The following is a 17,502-nucleotide window of genomic DNA, read 5'->3' as shown; positions in this document are numbered from 1 at the left end:
GTGTAAGGAATAAGTTAGCTTGCAGAAATTATTCTCTGTGAAAACTGAAAATATAAAGTGATTGAACTGAAAAGTATTATATGAGTACAAAAATTATTTCAAGGATAGAAAAGTATTTTAATAAATTCCTTTAACCAGCTATAGTCTTCGGAAAAGAAGCTTGTGGGAGATCAATGTAGCGGATTACCCAGAGAAGAGGATCGGCTACACACAACGTGCAAGTTAACTGAATTGAGAAATGAATGTGCCTTGCAACCAAATACCACACTGTCTCTTGTCGCTCGAAAAACGTTAGAATATCTAAACTAGAGTCAATGAAAAATGCATTATTTTCACATAAAGAATTAATAATTTTATTTTACTGTTAATGACAAATGAGGCATGCTACATTTATGTAAGTAGTTGCCAATTTATTGTTATAAACACTAAAACTGAGCAAAAAAAGTAATAAAAATTTTAATACTGCTTTTACTGAACAAAAACAGAGTGTCACAGATATTAAATATGAAAGTAAATACTAAATTTTTAGAATAACCTAAGATACTAGAAAACAAAAATCCCAAAAGAAGTTAGTCAATCACTGTTTCAGTGCACTGCAAAATTAGATCACAGGCAATCATTTATTCACGTTTACTTCACAACAATGCTAATAGTATTTCAACGACCTGCAACTCATCACAGCCACAACTAATAGCAAAAAAAGTAAAGTCCATGCACTTTCTATTCAATGACACTTCTACCAATGTTTCCATCAAATACAGGTTAACTTCCAGTAAATTACATTATTGCACTATTTAAAGAAAAAAAAAATTATTTAAAGAAAATAAAGCAATGTCCCAGAAAAATTTTAATTCTTCATATCCTTTACATCATATCATAAAGATCAGAATGGAAGACATATTACATAATGAATATAGAAATTTAACATTACATAGAATATATACCTAGTATAAGAGATCTAGAGATATTTACACAATATTATTGATAACGGCATCAACCATGTATTGAAGTTATTGCCATTACTGCTGCCGTGCCAACAGCATGCTGAAAGACATTAACATGACGCTAATAATCCTCCGAGACTACACACATGTTGATAGGTTTGCATAAAAAAGCCAGAGACAAAAAACATAAATACAACAGTGTCGTATGATTTTCTGTATGTACAGTGAAACTGAGATTTTACATTAGACGCGAGACTGAAAATAGTTCAGAATTAAGTAGAACAACTGATACTACATTGTGGGAGACATGTGTATGATATAATGTTAGAGTTCCGTAAGCGCAGATGATACTGATACATTCATCCCAATAAAATGTTATGGCAAATTTATGGCACATCAAAATACTACCAAAATTGTATGTAAACAATATAAAAATGCTAATTACAATAGTAAACAATGAAGCTAGTAAAATTTTTAAAAAGAGATCACAGTAAAATATGACAGGCCTTGAAATGAATGTAAAATTTGTATTTCACTGTATGATGGAGATGATATTTGCACTGATAATTTCCAACAGACAATTTCAACAGTGAACTACAGTATATGCCAGTTAGTTTCACAAATGATGGTATGTGTGTATCAACATAACCCATCTCCGAGTTTTGCTGATAAAATACTGCAACAAACACGTTTATCAGCTGTAATTATGTGTGAATTTTCTTCTAATATTTTTCTGTGCAAGAAAATATAAAAATATGTTACAAAACTAAATTAGAAAAACACTTATTTAAATGTATGGACACAGACAAAAGATTACAAATTCGTACAATTGTTTTACGTATTTTATCAAATTATAATTGGTAATTTCCCCCTCTGGGCTGATGTAAGTCGACACGATCGACTGGCTGAAGAAGGTGGTGTCCGCAGAGGAGTACGCACAGGAGTTCGTACACGTCGTAACGAAGGTGTTATTGTACCATTTGTTCTTTGCTGATGGAAGCCCATTTTCGACCGTGAAACAGAAGAAGTACTTTTGCAAGTTGATGCAGGTGTATGTGGACGTGAAGATGCATCATTACGATCTCTTAGACATCGCCTCTTTAGAGAACTGCGGAGTGTCCTTGCATCAGCAGTATCCAGATGAGACTGCAAAAGAAAGAATGATATTCTTAAGAAATGCTGGAAGTCTTTGCACACAGGTTCTAAGAAAATTAGTATTAAAGAAAATAAACAAACAAGACTTTACGATGCAGCAATGTTCAACATAAAATCATAGAATCATCACACCATAGTGTTCATTACAATCTCATACACTACATTGAGCAACAACAAATCAGTATTAATTGAAAAACATGTGCTAAAAGGCACTGAAGTGCTAACTATTCCCCAGAGAGAATTGCCATACATAAGGTTCTAAATGCCAAAATAAATGGAAAAGAAAGTATCTATGGACTCTCAGATTATGCTGTCTTGTACTATCTATGCTTCCATTCTGCTGGGGAGAAAGAATCAACTGAGCAATAAATTATGGTCCATGATCTATGTGAATTTGAAATCTTAGCTTTGCTTTCACAAAGTTATAAGAAAGTAAGAATTCTTAAGGAATGATTATGCTACTGCACAAGCAAACATAACTAAAAACGACAGGATACATTAACAGGATTGCAACAGTAATAAAAAGGAAGTCACAAATAACCTGAGACACAACAAATTCTAATTGCATAAAAAGACCTCACAATTAATAAGTCTAAGCCCATTACAGTGGCAAAGACCCACATAGCAAAATATCCAGCTGTGGGATAGTTCTTGAAATACACATAAGGAGGCAAATTTCTTTGGTTCTTTGTGTTCACACTTCCCTCATCTGCTTCCTAAAGTGATTTGTTGTTGTTTGTGTATATATTTCCATTTACAACATTACATAACTATTTATTATTGCAGAATATTTAATTATTGATTTCCTATGATGTTACTACTTTGTAATAATGTGTAGAATGAAACTGAAATAATGCTGACAATATAAATCTGCTCCTGTCTACATTCTTCTTAATAGTGCTATTCGCAGACATAACAAGACTTCCAGATACCTGGGAAACTCTCAGAGAGAGAGAGAGAGAGAGAGAGAGAGAGAGAGAGAGAGAGAGAGAGAGAGAAGGGGTGTGTGTGTTTGTGTGGAATGCTTCAGTATCAATATAAACAGAATTAGATATTAGTTATAGAAGGTACATTCTACAACTGTTCAGCCTAACATAGCGAATATTGGCTAAATGCCATTATCTTCAAAAAGTGCAACTTTCATGTGGTGTGCTGTGAAGTTCAAGAAAGTTAGTTTGCAGTGAACTCATAAAAAAAGAAGTTTTAACAATTTTGGGTGTGTATGACAAACTGTGGTGCAGTACATCTTAAAAAAGGTTTAGGTCAAACAGTTATAGAAATTGATAAACACTGAAGAATCCTAACCTCCACTCCTCTCCTTTCCCCCCTGCATGCACTGAAGACGAGCACATCGGATGTCCAAAAATGAATATAACCAACGAGACTGTGGAAAATATTTACAGTGCCCTATTCAATGCTTATTATTGGAATGTAAGTGAGATTGATGTAGCAATGATCTCCGAAGTCATGCACGGAACATTTTACATAAATTTTTTGCATGGCAAAGCATTCATCTTGAGGAGTGTCACATCTATTGACCTTTGACCAAAATATAATTGTATGAATTTTGCTGAAGTGTGTTTACTCTTTTTAAACATAATTCCAGTGATATTTTTCCGATATTTTGCAAGAAATTGTATTTGAATACATTACAAAATACCAGAGATGGAGAAGCTTTCAAAGCAGTTCAGTACTGCAAGTGAAAATGGCCCCCACATGCATAGCTACTATTGCTCCAGATTCTCATGGTAGTATGTTCACAGACTATCCCTGTACAACTGGGTCTTCACAAAACAACAAACCTAAGTATGTTATTCAGGCTAAACATGTAAGGGTAAAACTGTCCTCAACACTAAGTTTGTGTTAAAACACCACTGAGGTGTCCTGGGAATGGACTGGTTTAGAGGTGGTATCCTCTTGCTTTCCTCTGATCTTCAAACTGACTTGCACAGACAGTTATACAAAGAACTATTGTTTAACATTGACTCTGAAGCAGAGTGCAACTCAGCGTTTCCAGTACGCACAAATCATTGGCAGATGTAAAGATATTATAAGTGACAGAAATAATCCAAGGATCAGCTAGCGATCGATCCACACACCTTTGGATCTGCAGAGTGACCCCCCACTGAGCCACACTATACATCTAACATATACATCTTGCAAATAAGGAAATAGACTTCTGTCTTCACTAAACGATTTATGGGTACGATGGAAACCATAAATGTAATCAACATTAATACAGTAATATTCGTTACTTTAAATACTGGTGTCTGGCTTTTCCAGGTGTTTCTGTTATGGTGGATGATAAGTGTGCACTCCCTTCAGTTACAAATATACCTGGACTACCAAATTTCGATAACAATTACAATCCTAAATACAAGAACAAAGCATTAATATTGCATTAAGAGAAAGGAAAGCTGGAGTTGTGTGTCTTCAGAGATTGACATCATTAGAAATTGAGCACTTGGTTAATTGGACAAGAATGGAGGAAAAAAGTACACACAGGCTGTTTAGGGTATAGGCAAAATTAATACCCACATACAATGACCAATGCTGATTTAATATACAACACTAATTACTTTATTGAGGAAAAAAATGAATGTATTATGGTTTGAACAATAAATCAATCAGGGAGCAATCAACTCTTTCACAGAACATATCAAACACAAGTAACTGATCTTTTATTCCCACACAGACATCGCACCCCCCCCCCCCCCCAAAAAAAAAAAAAGTGTGGAGCATGCAGAATATAGGGATACCTGACACTAACTTGTCATCTAGCTTTTGTGCAGACAGTGGCACCAGCGCAATCAAAAGTGTGATCTGTGATTGGTTGCTAGGCGTTGACCCTGTAATTGAGGTCTGCACGAGTGTGCCAGGGTGTTACGTGACCGTGGTAGTCAACACGCTGTCCAATGATGGCGATATGATGCATGTTGGTTTAACTCTTTCTATAGACACCTTGCTGCATATGCCATTTTGCAAAACTTTTACCTCGTGGTCTTCATGTCACAATGCTTGGAAAGGTACAGTGTATGGGGGCTGAAGAAGGGCCAGAACTATAGAAATGTGAAGCACAATGTGGGAAGAGTCCATCAATTCATTGCGTGCGAAAATAGAGCATTCTTCATAGTGTGCAGCAAGTGGCCATAAGATGCATGTAACACATTCTCAAATCTGCCATACTAAATTGGTAGTTCCATGCAGCATGGCAGTGGTGCTGGTGTAAGATAGTCTGCCATGATGCTCATGAGCTGCCCATACACTACTGCAGTCAACGGTGCACCAATGCCGGATTTACATGCAGTCCATAGTCCTAAGAGGACCAGAGGAGTCACTTCCATCCAATTCTCTTGGTGACATGTGAAAGTGACCTCTCGACTATTCCACAGCTCGCAGGATGATAATTTGTAGTGTGGTAGGCTTGGAAACTGCACAGTTTAGACAGTTCATTGAAGTGACTGGACTCAAATTAGCTGCACTAGTATGTTGTAATGTGGAGATAACAGCCAAAGCACGCTAAGCAATTTATGAGAAATGTTTTTGCATTCACCTTGGTGGATATGCCTGACTGGTATAGCTACTGCCTGTCTTGTGCATCTGTTAACTGCTGTGAATACACACTTGTAACCATCTGAAGGTGGCAGGCATGTACACGTTATGTCACTGAACCTCCCTGGAGACATAAGGAAATATCCAATGTCTGCATGTATGTGGCATCAAACCTTGCATTACTGGCCTTGAAGGTATGTATGAGCCCAGATCCCACACAAAACAGTCTGTTAACAATTTAGTCATGGCATTTAACTCTGGATGTGCCAGGTTGTGGACACGGTCAAATGCCACCTTCCGGAACTCTGGTGAAATGTATGGCTGTGGCTTCTATCATGAGAGATCACAGTGTATTTTAAAATTGTCACCTGGCATCTCACCTTGCTTCACTCCCAGTCCTGTAGAATAACCTTTTCGTAAAAGCAGGGTATGCACAGAGTTGATAAGAAAAAATCCAAGGAGTCCCAAACCCATATTTTTTTTTATGTATGCAGCATGATCACGTGCACAGTAATTTTTAGTGCCTCATTTGGAAGTGGTGGGGGAAAGATTTCAAAGAATATTTTATTCTACTAAAATTCAATAGTTACTGTTGAAAAGGCACAGTATTTACATATTGCTTATTGATAACTATCCACAATCTGGCAACACTGCTGCTAACCACTTTTCACAACTTTACAAGAGAGGGTGCAGGAGGAAAGAAGTCTCTCAAAGAACTATCTCTTCTGGCTGTAAAAGAGTAGGTGGTGTTATTAGGGTGCTCCGAGCCATTCACAACTGTGCTCGAGCCGAATGACACGCTAAGATAATTTTTGCTTGTTTTGCAATCGTGATAGGTTAAAAAAAATAAAAAAATTTCTGTAGCAACAACACACATATCTGAAGCCATGTAGTCTTTGTATCGTGATAATACACTGCCAGGGATAAAAATTATAGCCTTCAAGAGCTTTCAAATTCACTCAAGATTTATTGTTGCAATAGTCCATACGGAGCACATGAAATGATTACATTTACAGATCAACAGCACAAGCAGTTCTGAGGTATCAGCCCATGCTGAAACACTGATATTAGTACATGGTGTAGCCTCTGCAGGCATCAATGCAAATGCTGACTCTGGCATTCAGTCGATCACACAGATGGTGAATGCTGTCCCTGGATACATTACGCCATGCCTGCTTGACCTGTTCATGTATTTCTGTAAGAGTTGTCAGTTGACGAGTCTGTTCTAGTCTCATCATATCCCACATGTGCTCGATTGGGGACATGTCCAGAGATTGTGCTGGTCAGGGAAGTTGCTACACATCTTGCAGAGTATGCTGAGTTTCAGGAGGGGGCATTATCCTGTTGGAATTAGGCCTGTTGATAAAATATCAATATTTCCCCAGAAAATATCAATATATAAAGGTGACATTTCTTTCAACGTTATATCGAAATGTCGATATCAAAATGGTAATGTCAAGTGCAGATATTTTCATTTTATGTTATATTTTTTCACAATTTTCGGTAGATATCTGGAACTGTTATTTTGAATTCATAGTAGAACTTAATTTTACTTTCACTGTGTGAATGAGCCTTACTACTTTTTGAGCTTTCATCATGTCCAATGTGAAGCAAGTATAGGTAGCCCAAAAGAAGAGGTCTGATGGCACTGGGAGGTGGCTGTTTGAATGGAATAACAAGATTTCAGATGTGAAGAAACAGCACACCAGTTGTGGTAAAAAATAATTTTTAGCCCAACCAGTGTGCTATTTCCTCACATCGGCGTTGTTAAAAAACAGTTGCTGCAAATCACTAACAAAAATCTAAATGACAAGATTGGTTTTTGTGGTGGGTTGAAATGTGTGAGGGGAAATGTTGATCTAACTGGAGTTACCAACAGAAACTGTACTATTTAGCTTCTTCACACAATTTTCCTACATCAGCATGAAAAGTGGTTTTTTCAACATGTAGACAATGACTAATTAAGAAAATAAGGTATGAGAGGTTAACTGGAGTGAAAATTACATTACAGTGCACCTTGTACACAGTTGTTAATTAACAACACAACAGTCGACCAAGAAAGTACTGTAATACCAGCTTTTCATCTGCATGAAGTCCCAGTATTAACTCATCAATTTTCAAATTAAATGTTCTTCTTTCAGTTCTTGCTCTAAGGGGGACATGCAGGCTGCTAGCTTTTTGATATACAGAATATCTAATATTAAGTCAATACTTAAACATACAACTCTAAAACCGGCAGTATATTTACAATGTGCAGCCAATATTTTAATAGGCCAATATGTTGATATTTTTTCCTTCGATATATTGATGCTTTCTGTCAATATATCGAACGCCAATAATGACATTTTTTAAAATATTGAGATATCGGATTCCTGATATTTTTAAAAATATCTACAAGCGTTGTTGCAACAATACATCGCCTTCCTGTTTCAAGAAAAGCGAAAGAACTGGTGTAACAACATTCCACATCTACTGAGTACTGGTTAGCATACCCTCTAGAAACACCAAAGGTGAAAGACAGTTACAGTTTATTGCACTCCAGACGATAAGGCCTGAGATGGGGCCAGTGTGTATGGGACGAATGCACTCTACAAGGTAGCACTCACATCAACATTGTACATTTGAACAACCATCACTTTGAGTATGGGCAGAATATGCTTTCATTGCTGAAGACCAGGGCAACCCATTCCATCTTCCAAGTGATCCTCTGACAACACCAGTCAAGCCGCACATGTTGATGCTGTGGTAAGAATGTAAGACAGCCCAGAGGTGTGTGTATCTGTAGCCCACTGTTAATAAACGGTTTGCAACAATTGTGTTGACACGTCTGGGCTCACAAGCCCTATCTGCGCTATGGCAGCTGCATGATCTGCCACTGTTGTCTTTACAATACGGTGATCCTGGCAGGCGTCTATGCTGCATGGATGTCTAGAGCTTTGTATATGGGTGTGAGAATGTTCTTGTGACCACCGATACCAGCATCAGTGCACAACTGATGCTGCATCTCCAACTTGTGTGGCATTTCTCTGACAGGACCATGTCACCAATCAGAAGGCCACAATTTGACCTCTTTCAAACTTGTTCAGCTGGTTGTAGGAAGCACGAGTGCGTCTCCGTGGCATGGTTGCCTGTTTTCTTCACATGCTTGCACCACACTGAACCTTCTGACTATGAGAAATATGACATTGAAACTGTTATGAGTATATCTGCTATCTCCCAGGTGGCGTATGTTGTCATTGGATCACAATTGGTGTCAACTTTCCAGGTGTACTAATTTTTATCCCGGCAATATATATGGAGTTTCTAAGGAGTATTTTGTTCATATAATGAGTTCCAAGCATGCATACAAAATTTTTTTCTCAACCTAGGTATTTTAAGGAGTATAAGGACTAAGCACACAACCTATAAAAGTTGCAATTATTGACCTGTCACAAGATTGTTGTAGTTCAAAATGTTTACCCAACTAGAAATGTGAGAAAAGTAGTCAACACCAATGTTCTCTGCACCTTTAATATGACATACGTCTGGGGTAAACTGACTGATACATTCAATATGCCTGAGTTGCAAAAAGGAACACTTCTCATTGACATCCTGAAAGGGCCTGGTCTGTATAGATTGTCACTGGCTGTACTTCGATTTGAGGACAAAATTGTGTTGCCCTCTCGTGTATCACCAACAGCTTCCTACTATCACTGCATTTCCTTTGCCTTAGCTGTATTACGGTACAGGGTGGGCAAGCAGTACTGCCTCTGCTATGCTCACCAGCAGATCACAGAAAGTCCGCTTGAGTACTTGTTTGCCCTTAGTGTTGTGGCCGGACTGGAATGGAAGCTGTTGCCTTTAAGGTGATGGCAATAAAAATACACCATGCCAGAAAATGTCTCAATTGTTTATAAACCACTGGCTCCAGAAGCTCAAGTTAAATAGATAATTTCTCTGGTAATGGGCAGATACCATTTGTTGAGATCTGATGGCCAAGGAAGGTTACTTCATTTTTGCCAGTAACACACTCATCTTTGTTCAACACAATGCCACGTTATATAGTCTCTGTCGTGCTTCATGAACATGCCTGTCACACATATAAGCATTAGATGAGAATACCACGACGTCATTCAAAGATGCAAAATAAAATGGCAGTCATTGCAAAAATTTATCAATGAAACAGTGTCAAATTTGTGCCATTTTCAGGTCCAAATGACGTGAATAAGAATTTTTTTTTTTTTAAATTGAAAGGTGTAATCATTGCTGTCACTAGGCATCATTAGAATTGGATAATAAGCCTTGTGGCACTCCAAAATAGTGAAAACATCTGCACCTGCTAAAGGTACACATGAATTCTTGGATATTAGGTATGGGATACGTATCTGGGACAGTTCTAACATTCCATCTGCAGTAATCACCCTGAAGATGACACAAATCATTCCTCTTTAAGGGCCAGGTCTAGAAGAGGTGCCCATGGACCACTGGAACAAAGTACAATTCCTGACAACCATTTCCCCAGTCTTTAGTTTCTCTTAGGTGTTCTAATATAAACCTGAGAACACTTTGTGAAGCAAGTGGGTCCTGTGTCATTTATGTATAGTGCATGGTATTGTGCTTAACTCCACTTTTGTTTCAACCTATGTGGCACTGATGAAAAATCCACAGTATGCACAATACTAGAGTTCTGAAAGAATTTCTCATCATACCAACAACAGAATGACCCTGAGTTCCAGTCACTTTACGACTGTCAATCACGTTTATTAGACATTTGTTCACTAAGTCCACAGTTAGTACAAAAAGCCAAAGAAAAATCAGCAACTAAGATAAGCTGAGCAATGTCAGCAAACACAAAAGTCCACTTGAAATGGGATGCAAAACCTATTTCGGATGTCAGATTTTTTGCAGCCATGAGTGAGAATAGAAATTAGACCTGAAATTTTGACAGGTATATGTAACCACATTGACGCAGAACAGTACACTGGACTTGGTAGTGACTGAGTTGTCTGAGGAGGTGCTGTACTGCTATAAATGGCCTACTCACCACTGTGCTGCTGACTGAACAGTACGAGACAATGTCCATTTTGTTGGTGGTGCTATCTCTAGGTGCTGTGATCTGTCACACTCAATCCAGATTGCCCTTGCTGTTTAAGTAGCCACACGGCTTTGTGCACTTTGCAGCTTGTGATCCAAAATGACAACAGCAAATGTTAGCAGCATGAGCTTGGAACTGGCTGCGATCTTGATTTTGAAGGGCAGAAGAATGTTGCGAATGTGACCTTTTATTAGGGACAGTCAATAGCTGTAACACCTGAAACTGCTTGACCATCATTTCAACCATGAAATATGCTTGGTGAGTATCGGAACAAGTTGGCTAATTAGTGAGACTCATGTCTTTGAGTGAGCTTGGCGGTTGTCATTTGTAATCAGCTGGAACGTTGGTAGCTGTTGGTGTCACGAGCACCATAGAAGTCGAATCTCATGTTGCATACACTCTATAGGCAATTTTAGGAACATTATGTAAAGACTACCCCTTTTGCCCTATCAAAGCTAACCGTGTCTGTGAAGGTGGCTGTTGTTGCCAGATATGAAATAATCAATATCAGAAACCACACTAGTGTCAATCTTAGCATGAAATTGTCACCAATACTATGATAGGCTTTTGTCACCAAGTTTTTCATGGTCCAGTACTTTTGATCAGGTAGTTTAGTGTAACTAGCAACTAAAGGCATTTTGAGAATTTTTGGGTGCAAAATAATGTTCAAAACTAAAATGGTCGCCCACTGGTCCAGGTTGCCGACTGCCAATGTAAACCGCATCTTCAGTGACCTGTTGATGTGCAAAAATGTTCTCCAGAATATTGAGCCATATTTCATGCAAATGACAGAGTCCACAACTGTAAGTGTAGCACAGATGAACCATGTGAGCTGGCAGGTGGAAAGTCTTAACATGGGTGCACAGTTGCAGGGATACCTGACAAATATTATTACACTTGGTCTGAGGTTGAATTTGCTTGTGGCACTGCTTTGTTGTACATATACGAGAGCTACAAAACGTCCAGTTGTTGCTGGAGGTATTGATCTCACTGCCGATGGCAAGTAGCAGGTTATGTACGTGACAAAATTGCATTATGCGCAACATGGAAAGTAACGTGACCACAGTGAAACTGGTCTCCTAAGAATGTCCCAAGAAAAGACCATGATGGTAAAATTACAGAGATTCAACAGGACGCAGAGGCTTACTGGCAATTGTTTTTCCCTTGAAAGATTCACGACAAACAGGAAAAGGGGAACTGGCAATGGTACACAGGTACCATATGCCAAAATCTCGTTTGTGGAGTGTAGATGTAGATGATAATCTCAGACAAAATCAGTTTGGATTCTGGAGAAATGTAGGAACACATGAGACAATATTGATCCTACAACTTATGTAAGAAGATAAGGTGAAAAAAGGTAAATCTAAGTTTATGGCATTTGTGAGTTTTTGTGAAAGCTTTTGACAATAATGACTGGAATACACTATTTGAAATTCTGAAAATAGTAGGGATACCATACAGGGAGAAAAAGCTTATTTACAACTTGCAGAAACCCTATTGCCATTATAAGGGTCTGAGACATGAAAACAACAACAACAACAACAACACTGAGGTTTTCCAATGACACATATTCTGTCAGAGGCAGCAACGGACGTCAAAGAGCAGCTGAAAATAATTAATATTGTCTTCAAAAGAGGCTAAAAGATGAACATCAACTGAAGTAAAACAAGGGTAATGAAATGAAATCGAATTAAAACAGGCGATGCTGAGGGAATTAGATTAGGACTATTTTCTTAAGGCACGAGGGTCATTCAAATATAAACCAGAATATCGCAACACAGTTTGACTGGTAATACGTACAATAGAAATTGAGTGCCACATTTTCCGACACAGCTTCTGTCAGCTGAAACCTCTGCTCCATCAGGTAGGAAGTTTCCCGATCTCTCTAAGGAAGGAAGAAGTTGGCTGCCCCAGTAACAAATTGTACATATATTGTTTGAACACAGTTTTATCTTCAAAATGGTGGAATTTCAAGAGGTTGCTAGAGTTTTTATAAGCGAGAACTGACTAATGAGGTCAAGTACTGTCATGTAAAAGGAAGAAATTGCAAACTGGTTGCAGGCACTGTCTGTTGCGATAAGCAGTCTTGGCATCATCCAGCAGCTTGCCAACATTCATCATCCATTGCCTATGCAGATAGTCAATACCAGAGCATAGATGCCCAGTCATTTCAGCCTGACAAGTCTTGGCCTTGCCCGGTGCACCCTCTCCAACTTTTCTCCACCCTGTACTAGACCTCTTGTTCTCCGCAGTATAGTGATGGCTCCATGTTTCACAGCACGTCACGATAAGAGTCCAAGAAGGCCTCTCCTCTTCTTCCTAAATGATTCAGAAGTCACTGACAGATGTCTTCCCTTAGTCTTTTCTGCCTTTGTGAGAAGAGATGGAAACTATCTTGCTGGGCTAATGCACAGCTTTAATATGTCCTTCACTGATGCTGGTCATCGGTCACTGTGTTTGGCTTTTATTTTCAACTTTATCATGACCATTTTAAAACTTCTGAGCCCAACTGAACACTTAGATTTTTCCCAGAATAACATCAACTAATTGTGCTTTTAGTGTCTCTAAATGTCACTCAATTTCACACTTTTGCAGATGAAAAAGCAAATAATAACATATTACGGAACAGATACCAATACCTTTTGTGCACTTTCTCCATTCCCCCCCCCCCCCCCCCCCCCACACACAAGCAATTTCCTGTGCTGCACTGCTCACAACACTGTGTGAGGCAAATGAACAATGTTAGGTCTATATTTGAATGACCCTTGTACTTGCCTGGAGTGTAGTCTTGTACGTGAAACATAGATGATACACAGTTAACACAAGAGAAACATTTGAAATGGTGTACTACAGAAAAAAAGGCTGAACATAAGTAGATTGAATAATCAAAAGGTACTAAATCAAATTGGAAATAAGAGAAATTTATGGCCAAACTGATTAAAAGAAAGGTTCAGTTGATACGAAACGTCTAGAGATGCCAATAAATTGTTACTTTTTCTAATAGAATTAATTGTGTGGGTGGGGGTAAAATCGGTAGAGGGAGACCAAGGTTTAAATACAGTACGTAGGTTCAAATGGATGTAGATTACAGTATTTATGCAGAGATGAAGTTTGTACAGGACAGACTAGGGCTGAGAGCACCCACAAACCAGTCTTTGGGCTGAAGACTACAACAGCACTGATGTATGACAATAACAAAAAGAACTTTTGATTGTGGTGTGAGAAAAAAATATGCAGGTCAAAAGAACAGTATCTGCACAACAAAGAAGTGGCAGTGTGTTTCCTTCTTACAGAATTACTCACATAATGGGCAGAAGTATATCTCAAGGTCCTCTCACATAAACCTTGAGGCAGAAAACTAGTTCCTGTGGAGATACTGAAAAGTTGACACATACCCATTCATTATACACAGATAGGGGGAATCAATATTTGAGTACAGCTTGCAAATATTAATAGGAATGTGAGTTATGGCCTGACTACACAAGCTTATTGAGGTATTACAATAAAAAAGTGATTATGTTGGCAGCGATGCATTATAGAAAAAGAACTGTAACTTGTTATCTACAAATTAATGGATTTTTGTTTTTATAGCAATACCTTTGCATGCACCATACAAAAGAATTTTCATTTAAAAGTGTCTTTTTTTATGTCCCAATTTTTGTCAGCAATACGGCTAATTACCTTTAATGCATTAAACACGTGCAACAATGTTTTGATGTCACTACACAACACCTAATTTCCATGCAGGTATCTCGTTAACCACCACCTCAGAGACATGTGTCAGTTTTTACTTCCCACCTTAAGAACTGAAATTTTACCAAGTGTAGAAACCCTTGATTATATGTTGTAAAACTATTTCACTTTATTTCAATCTATAATTGCCAATATTTGTGCACTACTCGAATTTACAGGACAATAAAGAGACAGAAGAAATGTCATGGGTTCTCTTACTTCGCAAGATAAAAAGTTTTGAATCAGTAACTGCATTAAGTTTGTTCAAATATGCACTTAATTTGAAGCAGTTCCTTTGACTTTTTCAGTATTAGTAAATGGCAGATAATAATTACTTCTCATTGAGCCCCATATGTCATTCAATAGTTTTACATTATGACTAGCAATTTTTTAAAAATTTTAATGATCAACAATTTCAGTAGATATTTAATTTAATACCACAATTTAAATAACGCTGCAATCTATTAGCCTCCCAAAATAATTAAATCATCTTCCTTCTTAAGGTATACATAAACTTGTCTTACACAACAAACCACATAAAAATAAAAGTATTCTCTACTCTTAACACACATTCCCTGGAAGCTGCTGCTGCTCTTATTGTTGTTTTTGACATGTTTTGTTGGGTGCAGTAAATAAAATTTTTTTCTGCCAAACTTCCATATGTTTATCCCTAGTTCCCTAAAAGGCTTCTGCAGGATGTTCTCGAGTTTACACCTCATATAACTCTTATTGCATGTTTTTGTGCCCAGAAAACTTTATTTTTTGGGGTAATTCATCAAGCCAAGCTAATGCCATATGACATTATGGAATGAAAGTAAGCATAGTATGCCAGCTTCTTCATTTTTATATGCCCTATGTCTGATACAATTTGCATTGCGAACAGAGATTTGTTAGGATACTTCAGCAGTTCTGTGGTGTGCTCCTCCCAGCTGAATTTATTATCAAGCTGTAATCCCAAGAATTTAACACTGTCCACTACCTCTATCTGCTTGTCATCATATGTTAGGCATATACTCGTGGGACCCCCCTTACAAGTTCTGAACTGCATGTAGTGTGTTTTTTCAAAGTTTAGTGACAAAGAATTGGCTAGGAACCAGTGATTAATATCCACAAATATTATATTAGCTGATCTTTCTAAGACTACACTTGATTTGCTATTTATTGCAATGTTTGTATCATCAGCAAACAAAACAAACTTGGCATTTGGTAATGCTACTGATGAAAGGTCATCGATATACACAATAAAAAGTAATGGCCGTAAGATGGAACCTTGTGGGACCACACATGTAATTAGTTCCCAGCTGGATGACACCTGATAGCTTAATACATGTCTATTTCTTAATAACACCCTTTGTTTCCTGCCATAGATATAGGTTTTGAACCGTGGTTTTTTTTTTTTTTGCAGCATTTCCTGTTACACCATAATATTCTAATTTACTTATAAGGATACTGTGATTTACACAATCAAATGCCTTTGACAGATCACAAAATATACAAGTTGCCTGAAATTTTTTGTCTAATGAATTAAGTACATTTGCACTGTAAGTGTAGATAGTCTTCTCAATATCAGAACCCTTTAGAAATCCGAACTGCGACTCTGACAGTATGTTATTTGTGATAAAATGGTTATAAAGCCAACTGAATATTACCTTTTCTAAAATTTTTGAGACTGCTGGCAAAAGTGAAATTGTACGGAAATTTGATGCTATTACGTTATCTCCATTCTTAAAGAGTGTCTTCACTTCAGTATATTTCAACCATTCAGGAAATATTCCACTGATAAATGACTGGTTATACAGATAGCTTAACATGTTACTTAACTCAGAATCACATTCTTTAATTAACTTTGTTGATATTCATCATACCCATTAGATGTTTTCGAATTTAAAGATTTTATGAGGGACATTACTTCTGCTGGGGTAGTGAGGGTCAAATTCATATTATGGAAGTTACTTGAAATGTCTGGTCTGAGGTATTCCATAGCAGCATCTACAGAACTTGACAACCCCATCTTTTCAGTAAGAGTTATGAAATGTTTGTTAAAAAGTTCTGCAACACTATACACACACGTCACCAATGTATCATTTACTGCTAATGCTATCTGTCCCTCTTTATGTATGGTTCTACTGGTCTCCTCCTTCACTATATCCCATATTGCCTTTATTTTATTATCTGATATGACTATCTTTTCCTTGTAATATATTTGCTTTGATGCCCGTATTACAGTCTTTAATATTTTGCAGTATTTCTTGTAATGTGCTACAGCATCAACATCAGAACTGTTTCGCATTGAAAGATACAGTTTTCTTTTTGTTTTACAAGATACCTCTATTCCTTGAGTAATCCAATGCTTCTTTGTAGACTTTGCTCTAACCTTGGTTAGTTTTGGGGGAAAACAGTGTTCAAATAAGGTAAGCACTCTATTAAGAAAAGTGTTATATTTTTTATTCATGCCATGAGCACTGTAAACATCACTCCAGTGAATGTCTGTGAGGAGTGTACTAAAAAATCAATTTTTGGCTTATTGATTACCCTCTTGAGCTCAGATTTAACAGAATTTATTCCCTGTTCAGTATTAACATAAGGAACTGCATATCATGGTCTGAGAGGCCATTGACTGTTGGTTTTGTAATATAAGTCTGTTCATTGGACTTTTCTATAAAGATATTATCAATGGCTGTTTGTGAGCAACTGGTTACCCTAGTGGGGAACTTAACAGTGGGAATTAAGCTGAATGATAGTGTTAATAATTCAAATAAGTTCTTATTGGGCGAGTCTTTAAGGAAATCTACATTGAAGTCACCAGCAACCACTATTTCTTTGTTTTTGGCTGTTAAATGGGCCAGGTAGTTTATCAACAGATTAAAGTTACCTCCAGGTGCTCGATACACACACTTGACATTATGAAGGATTTTTTGTGAAACTCTACCTCTGTTGCACATGCTACCATATGCTGTTCTGGACAAAATTTATGAATGTCTATGTTCTTAAATTTATGACAGTTCCCGATGAATGTGGCAACTCCTCCTTTCTCCATTTCTGCTC

General features: G+C 37.5%; 1 protein-coding gene across 3 annotated transcripts in view; it reads right to left on the bottom strand.

The window, feature by feature from the left end:
• Positions 1 to 440: 440 nt before the first annotated feature.
• The window catches only part of LOC126236488 (protein regulator of cytokinesis 1-like), a 148,995-nt gene continuing 131,933 nt past the window's right edge, over positions 441 to 17,502 (bottom strand). For 2 of the 3 annotated variants that reach the window (XM_049945834.1, XM_049945838.1), the window contains exon 13: positions 441 to 2,090. In XM_049945834.1, the coding sequence (XP_049801791.1) occupies positions 1,791 to 2,090 (300 nt within the window). In that variant the 3' untranslated portion in view covers positions 441 to 1,790. The remainder of the gene's footprint in view (positions 2,091 to 17,502) is intronic. The other variant, XM_049945835.1, reaches the window with a different exon arrangement.

Source organism: Schistocerca nitens, chromosome 2, assembly GCF_023898315.1.
Source record: "Schistocerca nitens isolate TAMUIC-IGC-003100 chromosome 2, iqSchNite1.1, whole genome shotgun sequence".
Classification (NCBI taxonomy): domain Eukaryota; kingdom Metazoa; phylum Arthropoda; class Insecta; order Orthoptera; family Acrididae; genus Schistocerca; species Schistocerca nitens.
The sequence above is the reverse complement of the archived record's forward strand: the minus strand, read 5'-3'. Positions and strand labels throughout refer to the sequence as shown.